At 43.8% G+C, this 12729-nt stretch overlaps 1 protein-coding gene across 4 annotated transcripts in view; it reads left to right on the top strand.

Moving 5' to 3' along the window:
• The first annotated feature begins 663 nt into the window (after window positions 1-663).
• LOC147425770 (Zn-dependent exopeptidases superfamily protein) overlaps window positions 664-12729 on the top strand; it is a 97715-nt gene continuing 85649 nt past the window's right edge. For 2 of the 4 annotated variants that reach the window (XR_015186396.1, XM_086499754.1), the window contains exons 1-3: window positions 664-833; window positions 907-1042; window positions 1336-1414. Coding sequence is in view for 3 of the 4 variants with exons in the window: in XM_086499754.1 (XP_086355880.1) it covers window positions 743-833; window positions 907-1042; window positions 1336-1414 (306 nt within the window). In the remaining variant the exon portion in view is untranslated. The remainder of the gene's footprint in view (window positions 834-906; window positions 1043-1335; window positions 1415-12729) is intronic. The other 2 variants (XM_086499755.1, XM_086499756.1) reach the window with 2 other exon arrangements.

The raw sequence follows: 12729 nt of genomic DNA on the forward strand, positions 1-12729 counted from the left end.
TTGATCGATATGTATACAAAATGTGGTGTTCTCACAATAGCACAAAATCTTCTTGAAGGGTATCCTCCTAGGGATGTCGTCTCTTGCAGCGGGTTAAGTGCAGGAGATGCCCAACATCGTTGATACAAGGAAGTCCATTGGCGATAGACATTCAATCGTGCGGTGAGTAAGCATTATTATTTCCTGATTTTTGACACTTAGAATGCAGTTAATGAATACACTGAAAATTGCACGCTGCCGTGGGAATGACACGTTCCCTCGTATTATAAAACTTGGGGAGGACTGTGCAAACTCCCCCATGCAACGAGACTTGCATGTTTTTTTTAAAAAAAACATAAAAATGGAACAACAAACAATTAATAACATTGTCATCTTGTATGATCATGAACATTGAGCTTAACAAAACTCTTAACATTCCTTGTGGTTTTTGGCGAGGTACCCCTCTAAAGCACTACGATCGGTAACCAATTTATGCAAAGGTACACGACTAAACCATGACGATCGGATATCCCAAACACTCTCAGGTAAAAAATTCTAACACTCTTTCATGAAATCTCTCTCTCTCTTCCTCAGTTTCCAATATTTTGTTCGATTTCAATTCGATGGAACATAGCTAACGAAGCACTCTAGTTTAATCGAATAAGCATACAACTCATTTAACATGACTTAATTTAGCACTGCTGAAATTTACAGAAGCTAAGTAGTGCACGCGTTTCTTCTACGCCCGAACGAGAGGGCGAGGATGGGCGACAATGTGGGGGATTCTAGTTCTGCTGTGGCCAAGGAGCTGGTGACTTTCCTCAACGCTTCGCCTACTCCTTTCCATGCCGTCCGTAAGTGCTCATAACTTCTCTGTACATTGGGCTTGCGTATTGTGTTATCACCTGCAATGAGCTGCTTCAACAGATGAAGCTAAGCTCATGCTTAAGGCAGCGGGTTATCAGCAGATTTCTGAAAGGTCTGATTGGAATCTCAATAGAGGTGGCAAATACTTCTTCACTCGCAACCATTCTACAATCATCGCCTTCGCTGTTGGCGGAAAGTAAGTAGGAATCATTTACGTATTTTTCTCTTATCCATGGATGCAAATGGCTTGCTTTGAAGGACTCACTTTTGTGGGTTCTCCTTAGAGCTGAGCAATAATTCTGGATGAATACCACCATTAGAGCTGAAAAGAATTCTGGATGAATATCTTTTGTATGAGTAGTTGCCGGTTGAGCACATGTATTTTGCCATTGCTAGTTTTAGTGCTTTAGTTTTTCTTATATTACGGGAAATCGTTATTTCTAGACGATTTTTCTGAATACTTAGTGTTGAGTTTCTTTGATGTGGCAGATATGAAGCTGGGAACGGTTTCATGATAGTGGGAGCCCATACTGATAGCCCTTGTCCTAAATTGAAGCCAGTTTCAAAAGTACAGTGTTGTCTCATCTCTAATTTTTTTTTTCAATAAGATAATGCATGATAGTATAGGATGCTGAATGATTTATGTGATCAATCCTATGATCATTTAGGGAAGATGGTACGATTGAGCACTTGAGAGGTTGCGAGCAATTGATATATCTCACTAGGTATATAAATATATCTTGCATGTTGGTGTCGTTGGAATTTTCTAGATATGCCTAATCATCATGTTGATTCTTCATTTTGTATCATTTATAATGTCAATAATTGTATAGACGGGCATTAAGCCAGACATTAAACTCAAAATAATGTCCCTTTGCTGTGGACAGTGTCTCATAGAGAAAACAGCACTCTGATCACAAAGTTGCACCTAAATAGGCAAAAAATGAACTCATTTTAGCAGAATTCATGAATAAAACAGTGATGGTGTGATGATGGATACTAGATAAGTACATTATGGTTGAGTCTGCCCTGCATCTCTAGAGTTATGAGCACATAGATCTCTGTATGCTTGTGTGGGAGCATATATTAGTACCTAGTTTGATACCCATTATTGAGCAATGACGGTGCTAGTGGAGATGTCATAGTATTTTAGTCAATACTATGCACGATGCAGCTGATGGGTATATTGTCTTATAGATGACTCCCATCAGTCTATACCTTGCATTTTCCTTCAAAGGTGAATCTGGGATTATTTGGAACTCATCTAGATTTTTTTTTGAATGTCGTAAAGTGGACATGTAGACTTTATATTGTGAAGTTTTTGTCCGGGTTATGACCAGTTGATGTTGTGTTAATTCTTTCTTTCTTTTGAGGTGAGTATGCCGTATTGACTACCTTATTTTTGTGCTAATTTTTTGTAACCGGCTTGGCATTGACAAGGCGGCAATTTTACAGCAGACACACAAATAGAACTGAAAAATTGTAACACTTGAATTTTGAAACAAACTGTAGTTGTGACATGAAGTGGCGGAATTCCACTTCCAAATGCAATAGCCCAACTGCCCCTTTTGATACTTCCTTTTAAATTGATAAGTCACAGAGTATAATTGCCGGGGAATCACTTTGTAACTGTGCAACCATGTACCGATCTGCTAGAAGTGACCACTAGCGCACTATTTTATAGGCACTTGGCCCAAAAGCATATGATACAAAAAGCCGGCGCTAAAAGCCAGACTGCTCAAAATAAAGCAGTGTAGAATTCATTTGGTTTCACACTTGGCTTGCCATGTGATTGTTCGTACTACTTTTGTTTATAAATTACGGGTGCCACGTCAATAGTCGCTGAACTCTCTCTCTCTCTCTCTCTCTCTCTCCTGTTGGCAATGTAACTGGCTTGGTGCAGACAAGGCGCTGGGGTAATCTTACATCAGCATACATACAAAACTGATAACTTTAGTACTTGAACTTGAAATCAAATAATAGCCGTGACACGAAGACGCACAGTTTCACATCCAGATGCACTAGCACCAAAGTTTGGTGCTCCTTTTGATGTTTTATATCGATAAGACACAAAGTACAATTGCGGTGTACTATACGACTGGGGAATTGTGCACTATGGATGAGATTGTGTCCGGGTTGCTTGGACGGTGTGTGTGAAAGCATAAGGCTAACAGATGAGTTTCTACTGCGTTTTACAGGTTCAGACTATTTTTAAAAGTGAGGGGCTGCCCACTTCAATTTTAAACCTATAGATAAAAATAGCCCTCCCAAATCTGGGTGGCCCTGAAAAGCAATACTCTCTCTCTCTCTCTCTCTCTCTCTCTCTCTCTCTCTCAAATCAGCTGACTCTCTCTCTTCCATTGTTTTTGGTGATGGAAAAAGCAACCTCCTCCCTCTTTCCTAGGCGTCCCAAATCTGCCCCTATTTATGCGAAGGAAAAGAAGTCCTTGCTGTCACAAACTGCTGACGTGCCAAGCCAGTGAAGACCTGGCGGGCTAGGGCTCTCTGAGCCTAACCCTAGCCAACGTGTAGATCTCGGTCGAGGAGCCTAAACCCTAAGAAGCAGCAACAAAAGAAGTAGAAGTAGCAAAAGAAGTCTTACCAATTTACAGATCCTCGCCGAGTGGGGTAATTTTAAAAGAAGTTTCTACCAACTTATGGGATCCTGTCCGATGGGGCCCTGTTAGGTGCAGCCGAATGAATGTTTGCGCTTTGCTCAAGACGAGTGCTCCGAACTGAGCTCAAGGTTCCTTTTGTTCTTATGGAAGGGAGAGCTTTTCGTTCTTAATGGAAAGTGCTATGATCACAAACAAAGTGAATGGACACTGTGCGTGCAAGTGTATGAGACTGAGAGATAGAGAGAGAAGAGAGATACGACACTAGAGACGTTGTAAAACCCTCCTCCAAAGGCCCCACTCTTGTCGGCGAGAGTGGTCTACTTATTGATTGCGCAAGTGGTACCGTTAGTAAAACGCTGGGGACTTAGGGATGCTGGCGATGATGTGAAGCTGAAAATTCCAGGGATCTGGTAATGATGGAAGTGCTAGCGATTGTGAAAACGCTAGGGCTGATTGTATCTGTGGCGGTGAAGCCAATCTGAAAAACGCCAGGGGTGGAAGGTGTCTGGCGATGAAGGGGATGTGAAAACGCTAGGCTTGGGGAGGGAGGTCGCCAAGGCTCGCGGGTGCTGAGGTTACTGCGGGTTCTTGCTGAGAAGATGCCTGTTGAGCATGTGCTCCTGCTGCCTCTTCTGCCAGAAAGTGCTAACTTGGGTTTGCTTATATATTAACTTAGCAAAATTGCCCTACCTACTTTTGTTGGAAAGTCACTTAAAAATAATAAGTGAAAAATACCAAAAATAGGGAAAATAAATGCATTGGAAAATTCCCCTGACTGAATCTGATGGATTCTGAAGGGAATACTGATGATCATGCTGTCTGCAACCAGAGGATATGCATCTATGCTAAGTGACTGGGCATGCACGGTTTACGAATAGACTCACAAAAGTGTCAGATCACTTCTAATCTAGACTTGACTGAACCCTGATCATGCTGTAGCTTGTCCACGACACATAGGGTTGGATGTGTCACCTGACATCCCCTCCTTTTCAAAGTGAGGTACTGGTACCGAACTGTATGGCGTCGAGGGAGATCGCCAATAGCATCCGGAATCCTGGAAGGGACTCTTCGTCGGCCCACTCTGATGTGTGGGTCGTGCGGTACTTGAACTTCATAAAGGTGTGCAATGCCTTCTTCTTTGGGCCGCGCCGAAAGCGACACAGTCTTTTGTGGCTCCTTTGATGCTTCAACTTCATCTAGTGTCATGCTTCTTCCTTCTTCAAGAATCTCCATGGCTGAAAATTCTTGAAACCATTTCCAACACAAAACCATGAACATACCCATTCCATGTAAAGTGAGTGGAAAAAATCTTGTCTTCCTCAAAGACTGTGCATGCAATGTAGATGAACAAAGAGACGGAGTGCTAAACCGTTCACCACATACACGCAAACAATGAGAGCAAATCTTTCTCTTATGATCTAGAGCAATCAACTGTGGCAAAACACAATGGAAATGCCCATGCTTGGTGCTTACACTTTCATGTGCTCGTTCGGAAACTGTGTCATGCCAAGGAAGAGACATGGAATATGACTTCCTGACATACATACTTTTTAGCTTTTCATGAAAAATCCGCATACATTCGTGCTCATCCATGAGAGAATATGTCATGCCTAGGAAAAGGGATCACATAACGATGCTGACTAAAATACAGGAAACGATCACGAATGAAACACTCCAACAATGCGTGCGTATCAATCATGTGAACACACAATACTTCCTGTAAGGGTTCTTTAAAGGGACCTAGGCTCGAGAGCCAAGATCGGTTCTTCCCGAATGATCGAATCGTCGTGTGGGGGTTCTTTGGACCTCAACTCGAAAGCCAAGAAGATTTGTTGAATTGCAAACAACACATCAAGGCACTCCTCCGTGATGAGAGCGTCCATACCGGGACGAAAGCCAGAGACCTCGATAGGAGATCTCGGACTAACTTCGAGGCGGGCTCTCTCAACAAGAGAGGAACTGATCACATCATGCATACTACCTGGGTCAAACAATATGACAAAACGTTGCCCCGACGTACGACCATAACATTTAATGAGAGAATAATCAATGGGAGGGTCAGGAGAAACGTGGGACACACTCGTGTTATCATTCATTGCATTGATAGAGGAAGTGGGTTCTGTGGATTCTTTAGATTCATTCGATTCAAGCTTAGGACATGTTCTTTTTATGTGACCCTTAATGTGACAATGAAAACAACGACCTTCCTTAGAATAAGTGCTTTGCTCTTCCGACGTGATAGTATCCTCCTACAATTCCTTGTGCTACCTTTTCATCTGGAGTAAGCTTAGGTTTAGCAATTGTGTTAGCCTTACCCTTAGATTCATTGGAAGAATTCTTTTCGGAGAGACTGTTGGAAGATTGGTTAGAAGAGTTGAAACCGGCCTGTTCAATCCAAAAAGGGCGGTAGACTTTACTTTAAACCTTGATTTAGCTTTCACCCATTATTAGTCGTCTATTTTACCTGTACTTTCAAGACACAACAAAGGGGAGAGGGATACAGGCTGCTAGATTGCACCTGTATAAGTAGACAGACACCAGATTGGCCCCTAACTTAGGCGCCCCTTTCGGTATTTCTTTATTGTTCAAAAGAGGGAATAAACGCTGTGGTTCCTACAAGCTGCCCCGCACAAACTCGGCTGAATTTCCACTGTTCCAGCCCGATTTCGGCAGCATAACTGTACTAGAACCTTTCACGGTCAGTATTCCCACGCATTGACTGACTTTCCCGACGCATACGGGCACTTTGCAAAACCTGGCGAGAATCTGCAGCACGCTGAATTCTCTGTTTTCAGCCCTGAAAATACGCCAGATCGCCTGTACAGCGGTCCCCTTGCGTCCCCGAACCTCCTGGGGGTATTAGGGTCCGTTTAGGGCCAAAACCCTAAACCTGCAAAAATACACAGCAGGCTGTAATTCACTGTTTCGGGCTCCGTTTCGCGTGCCGGTCGCATCCCTAGCAAGTCCTCGAGCTCCCGCACCTGTAGGGCTACTTGCCCTTTGAATTGGACGAGATTTCTGGCGTGAAACCTCTCCGAATTCACCTGTACCTGCGGGGGGATTAGCCGCTAGCTAATCCAGTACCTGTGCAAGAGGCTCTTGCCTCGGCAATCGCGCATGAACCCACACAACTGTACATTGGTCAAATGAAGAGCCCACTAGAGGGGCATAACATACTGCCAAAGGGGAGAGAGAGGGCAGTGCGTAGCGTGCAGGGCATCACTCCTGGCACCGCACTGTGCATAAGAGGGAAAGCAAGCACTCCATAGCTCTTAACCTGTGACAGAGACTTGCAAAATGAGCCTCCCAACTATAAATCACGTTTTTGCCTTCTCTATAAGTAGTAAACTGGCCTCAAAGTGCCAAGTGTCACTCATTTGTGCATTTTCCCGCTTTAGACCCTCGGGTCTAAAAATATCTCACCTGCAGCCTCTGTTGACTTGGCCACAGAGTAACAAAATGATCCCCATGTCAAACTGCACGTAATGACGCGAAGACATTTTCAGGTCCCAAAATAGCAGTTCCCTAAATTTTAGGAGATGCTGCCATTATATCTTTCTAGGTCATCCGACCCTCTTTGTACACTGCGGCCACATCCAAAACTGAAATGTAGCCTCTGTAGCAAAGGATTCCACTTTGGCTAGTCAATGACCCCACTTGGCTAACCATAGTCCTTGTCCAACCTTAGTGCTCTCTTGCCCTCAGGCCTGGACTCCCTCTGGACAGTTCCACACTAGCTATGCAATGCAGGGCAGTTAGATTTCCCGAGGGGTGTTTCCAAAAAGTGAAAGTAAATAGATAATAAGAAAGAAATCAACAAAAAGGATAGATAGTAGTCACACGCTGGTGACATACCCCCCTCCTGAAATCTCAAACGTCCTCGTTTGCATCTATGTCGTACATGCTTACTGTCAACACTGATGTATTCAACACCTCGTCGACTCATGTATTGCCTGCGTGTGAACCCTGTCCCAATGACATAGTGGTAGCTTCGCACTCTGCCATTGCTTTGAGTCACGAACTTTCCAATGACAAAATGGTAGCTGCACATTTTGCCACTGTCTTATAGTACACGTTGGATCCCGTAACACTTGCGAGCATACCCAAACCGACAGTTTAAGAATGCAGTTACACATGTACTCTTTAATAGAAGCAATCACTGTATCCTTGACAGACTGACAAGAAATACTCACTTCTATAGCACTAACCAAACTTTTGGACATTCCATAAGAGCAATTGCCAAACTGACAATCTGTACAGCTCTAACATTCATGTAACAGGTATTTGATTTGAGCTCACTTTAAATACCATGTACATCATTTGTTTCAAAAGCCATTGTCACACTGACAATCCATTTAGCTTTGAAACTCAAGGGGTCAAGGTAGGTTGCAAATGGAAGGCTTCCAGGTAAAGTGATAACACAGTTGGTGACTCTGCAAGTTCACCTTCTTCCATCCACTTAGCATCCATTGGTGGATAGTTTCTGAACTTTACCAAGTAACGCCTAGTAACCTTGCCTTTCACTTTCCTTTCTTTGTGTGCCAAAATCTGTTCAGGGACCAAGATCTCGTCAAGTTCCTCGACTTCCGGCTGATCTTCAGCTGGTATATCTTCTGGCACATCACCCACATAGGGTCTGAGAAGACTCACATGAAACGCATTGTGAATCTTCCAACTGTCAGGCAATTTCAGCCTATATGCAACATCACTGATTATGTCGCACACTTGAAAAGGCCCATAGTAACGCATGCTGAGCTTTGGAAAGAGTCTTTCCTTGCCCTTCATCTTCTTTAACCTTGCCTTTTCAAACCGTAGAAGCACCCAATCACCAAGTGAATATACCACTTCACGACGGTGACGATCAGCTGCTTTCTTTTGCTTTGCCTGAGTCCTTTCTAAGGCCACTTTGACCTTCTTGTACATTTCATCCATGTCCTGAACATACTTATCTGCTTCAAATATCTTATCCTTTGTATGCAGTATGGGAGGAATTTTCTTGCCACCTTCAACTATTTCAAAAGGTGCCTTGCCAGTTGATGAATGCACTGTATTATTGTATGCATACTCCACCAATGGCAAATACTGCTCCCACTTTCCTTTATGCTCTGACACATAGCACTTCAGCAGATCTAGGACAGTAGAATTTGCCTCTTCTGACTGCCCATCTGTTTGAGGATGAAATGACGAAGAGAATTTGAGCGTGGTACCCATATTCTCAAACAAGCCTTTCCAGAACAAACTAGTCATGCGTGGATCACGGTCGCTAACAATCGACTGTGGCATGCCATGATACTTGAAAATATTGCTCATAAACAAGCGTGCCATCTGATCTGGCTTTATCTTCTTCCTGACAGGAATAAAATGAGCCTGTTTGCTGAATCTGCAAATAATGGTCCAAATACCATCATTTCCTGTCTGCGTTCTTGGAAGATCAAAGATAAAATCCATAGCAATACTTTCCCATGGTTTATCTGGAATAGGTAGTGGTTGCAATAACCCTGGTGCCTTTTGCCTGTCAAACTTGACCTTTTGGCATATTAGGCATTCTCGCACAAAGGCATCCACATCCCTTCTCAATGTAGGCCAATAGAAGAATGTCTCAACCGCTTTAACTGTAGCATCAATACCACGATGCCCTGCATACGGTGGGACATGACTCTCTTCCATAACTTTGCGTCGCAATGGCTTTGTGACACACAATCTGCCATGCATCATCATGAACCCGTCTTTAAGAAGATAGTGTTCATGACGTTGTCCATCCATTAGTTGCTCGAAGACCCTTGCAAAATCTTCATCATTTGCATACTGTTCTCTCATATCATCAAGTTCATGATGATAAGGAATCGACACAGCTGAAATTTGTGGCTTCCTTGACAAGGCATCAGCCACAACGTTCTTCTTGCCTTCCACATGCACAATCTGAAAATGGAACATGGACAAGATATTTGCCCATCGCATATGCTTCTCAGATAACTTTGTCTGTGTCAAGAAGTATCGCAAGGTCTGATGGTCCGTTTGGACAACAAAGTCTGCACCTAGCAGGTAGTGTTTCCAACTTAAGAGCGCATGAATCACAGCCAGTAACTCTTTCTCATAGACCTGCATGGTCATCTCTGGCCCTTGCAAAATTCTGCTCTCATAGGCTACTACCCTGCCATCTTGCATTAGCACAGCACCAATGCTACTACCGCAGGCATCACACTGGACCACAAATGACTTCCTAAGATCTGGCAACACAATGACTGGATCCGAAGTCATCTTTTCCTTTAAGAGATTAAAAGCTGAAATCTCTTTTTGTGTCCATCTAAAGGTGACTGCCTTCTTTTGAAGAGCATGTAAAGGTGAAGCAATCTCAGCGAAATTTCGGATAAACCTTCTGTAATAGGAGCATAGTCCCAAAAAGCTTCGGACATCATGCACCGTCTTCAAATTTGGCCATGACTTGATCGCTTCAACTTTTGCAGGATCCATTCTGACACCGTCCTTTGAGACAATGTGTCCCAGAAAGTGAATCTCTTCCAGAAAAAACTCACTTTTCTTTGCATTGATGAGCAACCTATGACTGCGTAGCTCTTTGAACACAATGGCCAAGTGATGCCTATGCTCCTCTTCATTCTTTGAATAGACTATCATGTCATCAAAGAACGTACCAACAAACTGCTGGTGTGGACGGAAAATTCTGTCCATCATCCTATTGAACGTAGCAGGAGCATTTGTGAGACCAAAGGGCATCACTAAAAATTCGTAAAGGCCAAACGTTGTTCTAAAAGCAGTCTTGTGCACATCCTCTGATCTAATGCGGATCTGATGATACCCACTCTTTAGATCTATCCTGCTAAACATAGCTGCTCCTTCTAATTTGTCCATAATATCATCAATTCTAGGTATAGGGAACCTATTCTTGATGGTATTCTTGTTCAGTGCACGGTAGTCGATGCACATACGCCATGAGCCATCCTTTTTCTGCACCAACAACACTGGAGAACAGAATGGAGATGAACTGGGCTGAATCAGCCCCTTTTCTAACAGCTCCTGTACTTGGCCCATTATCTCTTTCTGCTGAGCCGCACTAACCCTGTACGGAGGCTTATTTGGTGGGCTACTGCCTGGCACCAAATCTATCGCATGGTCCTCGGGTCTCTCTGGCGGTAATTGAGACGGTAATGAATCGGAAAAACAGTCACTATACTGTTGTAAAAACATTGACCTTTCTTTATCTAGCACAGATAAATTTGATTCATCACAATCTGACACTTCACGTGCAAAAACCAAGTACGCAGAAAGATGCTTTTTCATTACAGAAGTAATAGCAGAAGCTGATACAGTAGGAATAGACTCCCCTTTAAGCTTTACATCCAGAATATGAGTCTTTCCCCTGCTCTGTACAGTGATCTTTTTGTTGTAGGCATCCATGATTCCCTGTACACGAAATAACCAAGGAATACCTAACAACACATCACATCCGTCCAGTGGCATGATGTAAAATTCTTCAGCATCTACATAGGACTGGATATGTAGACGCAACTTTCCAATGATGGGTGTCACAGCCTCTGTATGGCCAGGACATGCCAAACCTGCCTCTGCTGTATACCCCATCTCTTCAGGTCTGATTCCCAACTTTGAAGCCAATTCTGGGGAAATGAAGTTGGCTTTGGCACCTGGATCAAAGAAGATAAGCACTGTTTGATCCCTAACCTTTCCCCATGCTCTGCAAAGCTCACTTGCATCTGAATTTGGCTTGTCGCCCACCATATCTGGCACTAGACCAGCCATGGGCTTCTTTCCTTTCTTGTCTTCCTTGTCTTCAGAATCAGCTGGCCTTTTCTTTGTAGGACAGTTGTAAGCGATGTGGCCAGGCTGCTCACATATAAAGCATTTGTTCTCTGTCCTCAGGACCTTCTTTTGCTCTTCTGACTTGCGAGGAAAACGTCTTTTCCATTTCTTTGCTGGTCCTTTTTCTGATTCAGCCGTAGCTTTGTCTTTCCCTGTGTTGGCCGACTCCTGAGTCCCTTTAGGAGCCTCATTGGGAACGTGCTTCTTGGCTGAATTTTTCTTGCCTGATCCTGCCTTGACGCCAGTGTTAAATTCACAATCTTCTCCCTTGAGCAAACCATTGCCAGTGTTTGCTACCTCGATGAGCTGCGTCAAAGTAGTGACTTTGGTCTTTGTGCAGTATTTTCTCAATCCTTTGGGTAGGCCACAACAGTATTTTTCTATCTGTTCTGTCAATGGCACAAACCTATAGGAAGTTACTGGAAGTAGAGCTTTCCAAAACTTCCGATTGTAATCATCCAGATTTCTGCAAGTGGCAGCATTTAGCTGGTGCCATTCTGTCATGACATCTGCTTCGAAATCATCAGATAACCATGCTGCTGCAAAAATCTGCTTGAAGTAAATCCATGTGGACGGAGCTTGCCCTTGAAGCAATAAAGTTGTCCACCATTGTCCCGCATTCCCTGTCAAGAAAGTGGCTGCCTTGCGGACCTTTGAAGCCTCTGTAAAGTTTCCCCCTGCATAGGCCTTGTCAAACTGCTGGAGGAATGAAAGAGCCTTCTTCCTGTCATCAAACCCTGTAAAGGTCGTGAATGACACTCCTTTGCCACCTTCTTTGTACGGAGTTGGCCTCTCCAGCGGCGTTAAATTGTCATATGGAAGTGACTGAAACATGGGAACACTATTAGGGTTCATTTGTGTTCCTTGGCCGCTATTAACTTGACCTGGAAATGCCATATTTGGCTGCTGATTTGTAATTCCAGCCATACCAAAATTTGCTTGTGGCATCCCAAATTGTCCCTGAGTGCTTTGAAACCCTGGTTGCATACCCATGACACTGTACATGGGGTTAGGCATCATCGTTTGAGCACCCCCAAACACTGTTCCTGGCGTATAAAACTGATTTCCAGGTGCATGACCAGCCATGCTCTGAAATACCGATCCACCTCCAAAATAGCCAGGGTGTACTGAAGGTGGTGGGAAGACCTGTTGCATAGCCTGTAAGTTGCTTCCCTGCCCATTAGAACCAGCTATAGGCTGTTGAAAGGTGGCGGGCTGAATTGGTACAGCTTGAAAAACTGGCATCTCAGCCACCTGTTCTTGCACCTTAGGCATACGTTGTGGAGACTGCATGTTCTCCGTCAAGTGTACAGGTGTTTCCATTGACTGTGCGGTATGAATCACCTGTGTTCGAGCCTTAACAGGCTTTTGAATATGATCCAGTGACCCAACTTGCTGAGACGGAACAGGAGGTTGCAGAAAGGCTAAAAAC

Source organism: Adiantum capillus-veneris, chromosome 25, assembly GCF_014529385.1.
Source record: "Adiantum capillus-veneris isolate H3 chromosome 25, ASM1452938v2, whole genome shotgun sequence".
In the NCBI taxonomy this organism is placed as follows: domain Eukaryota; kingdom Viridiplantae; phylum Streptophyta; class Polypodiopsida; order Polypodiales; family Pteridaceae; genus Adiantum; species Adiantum capillus-veneris.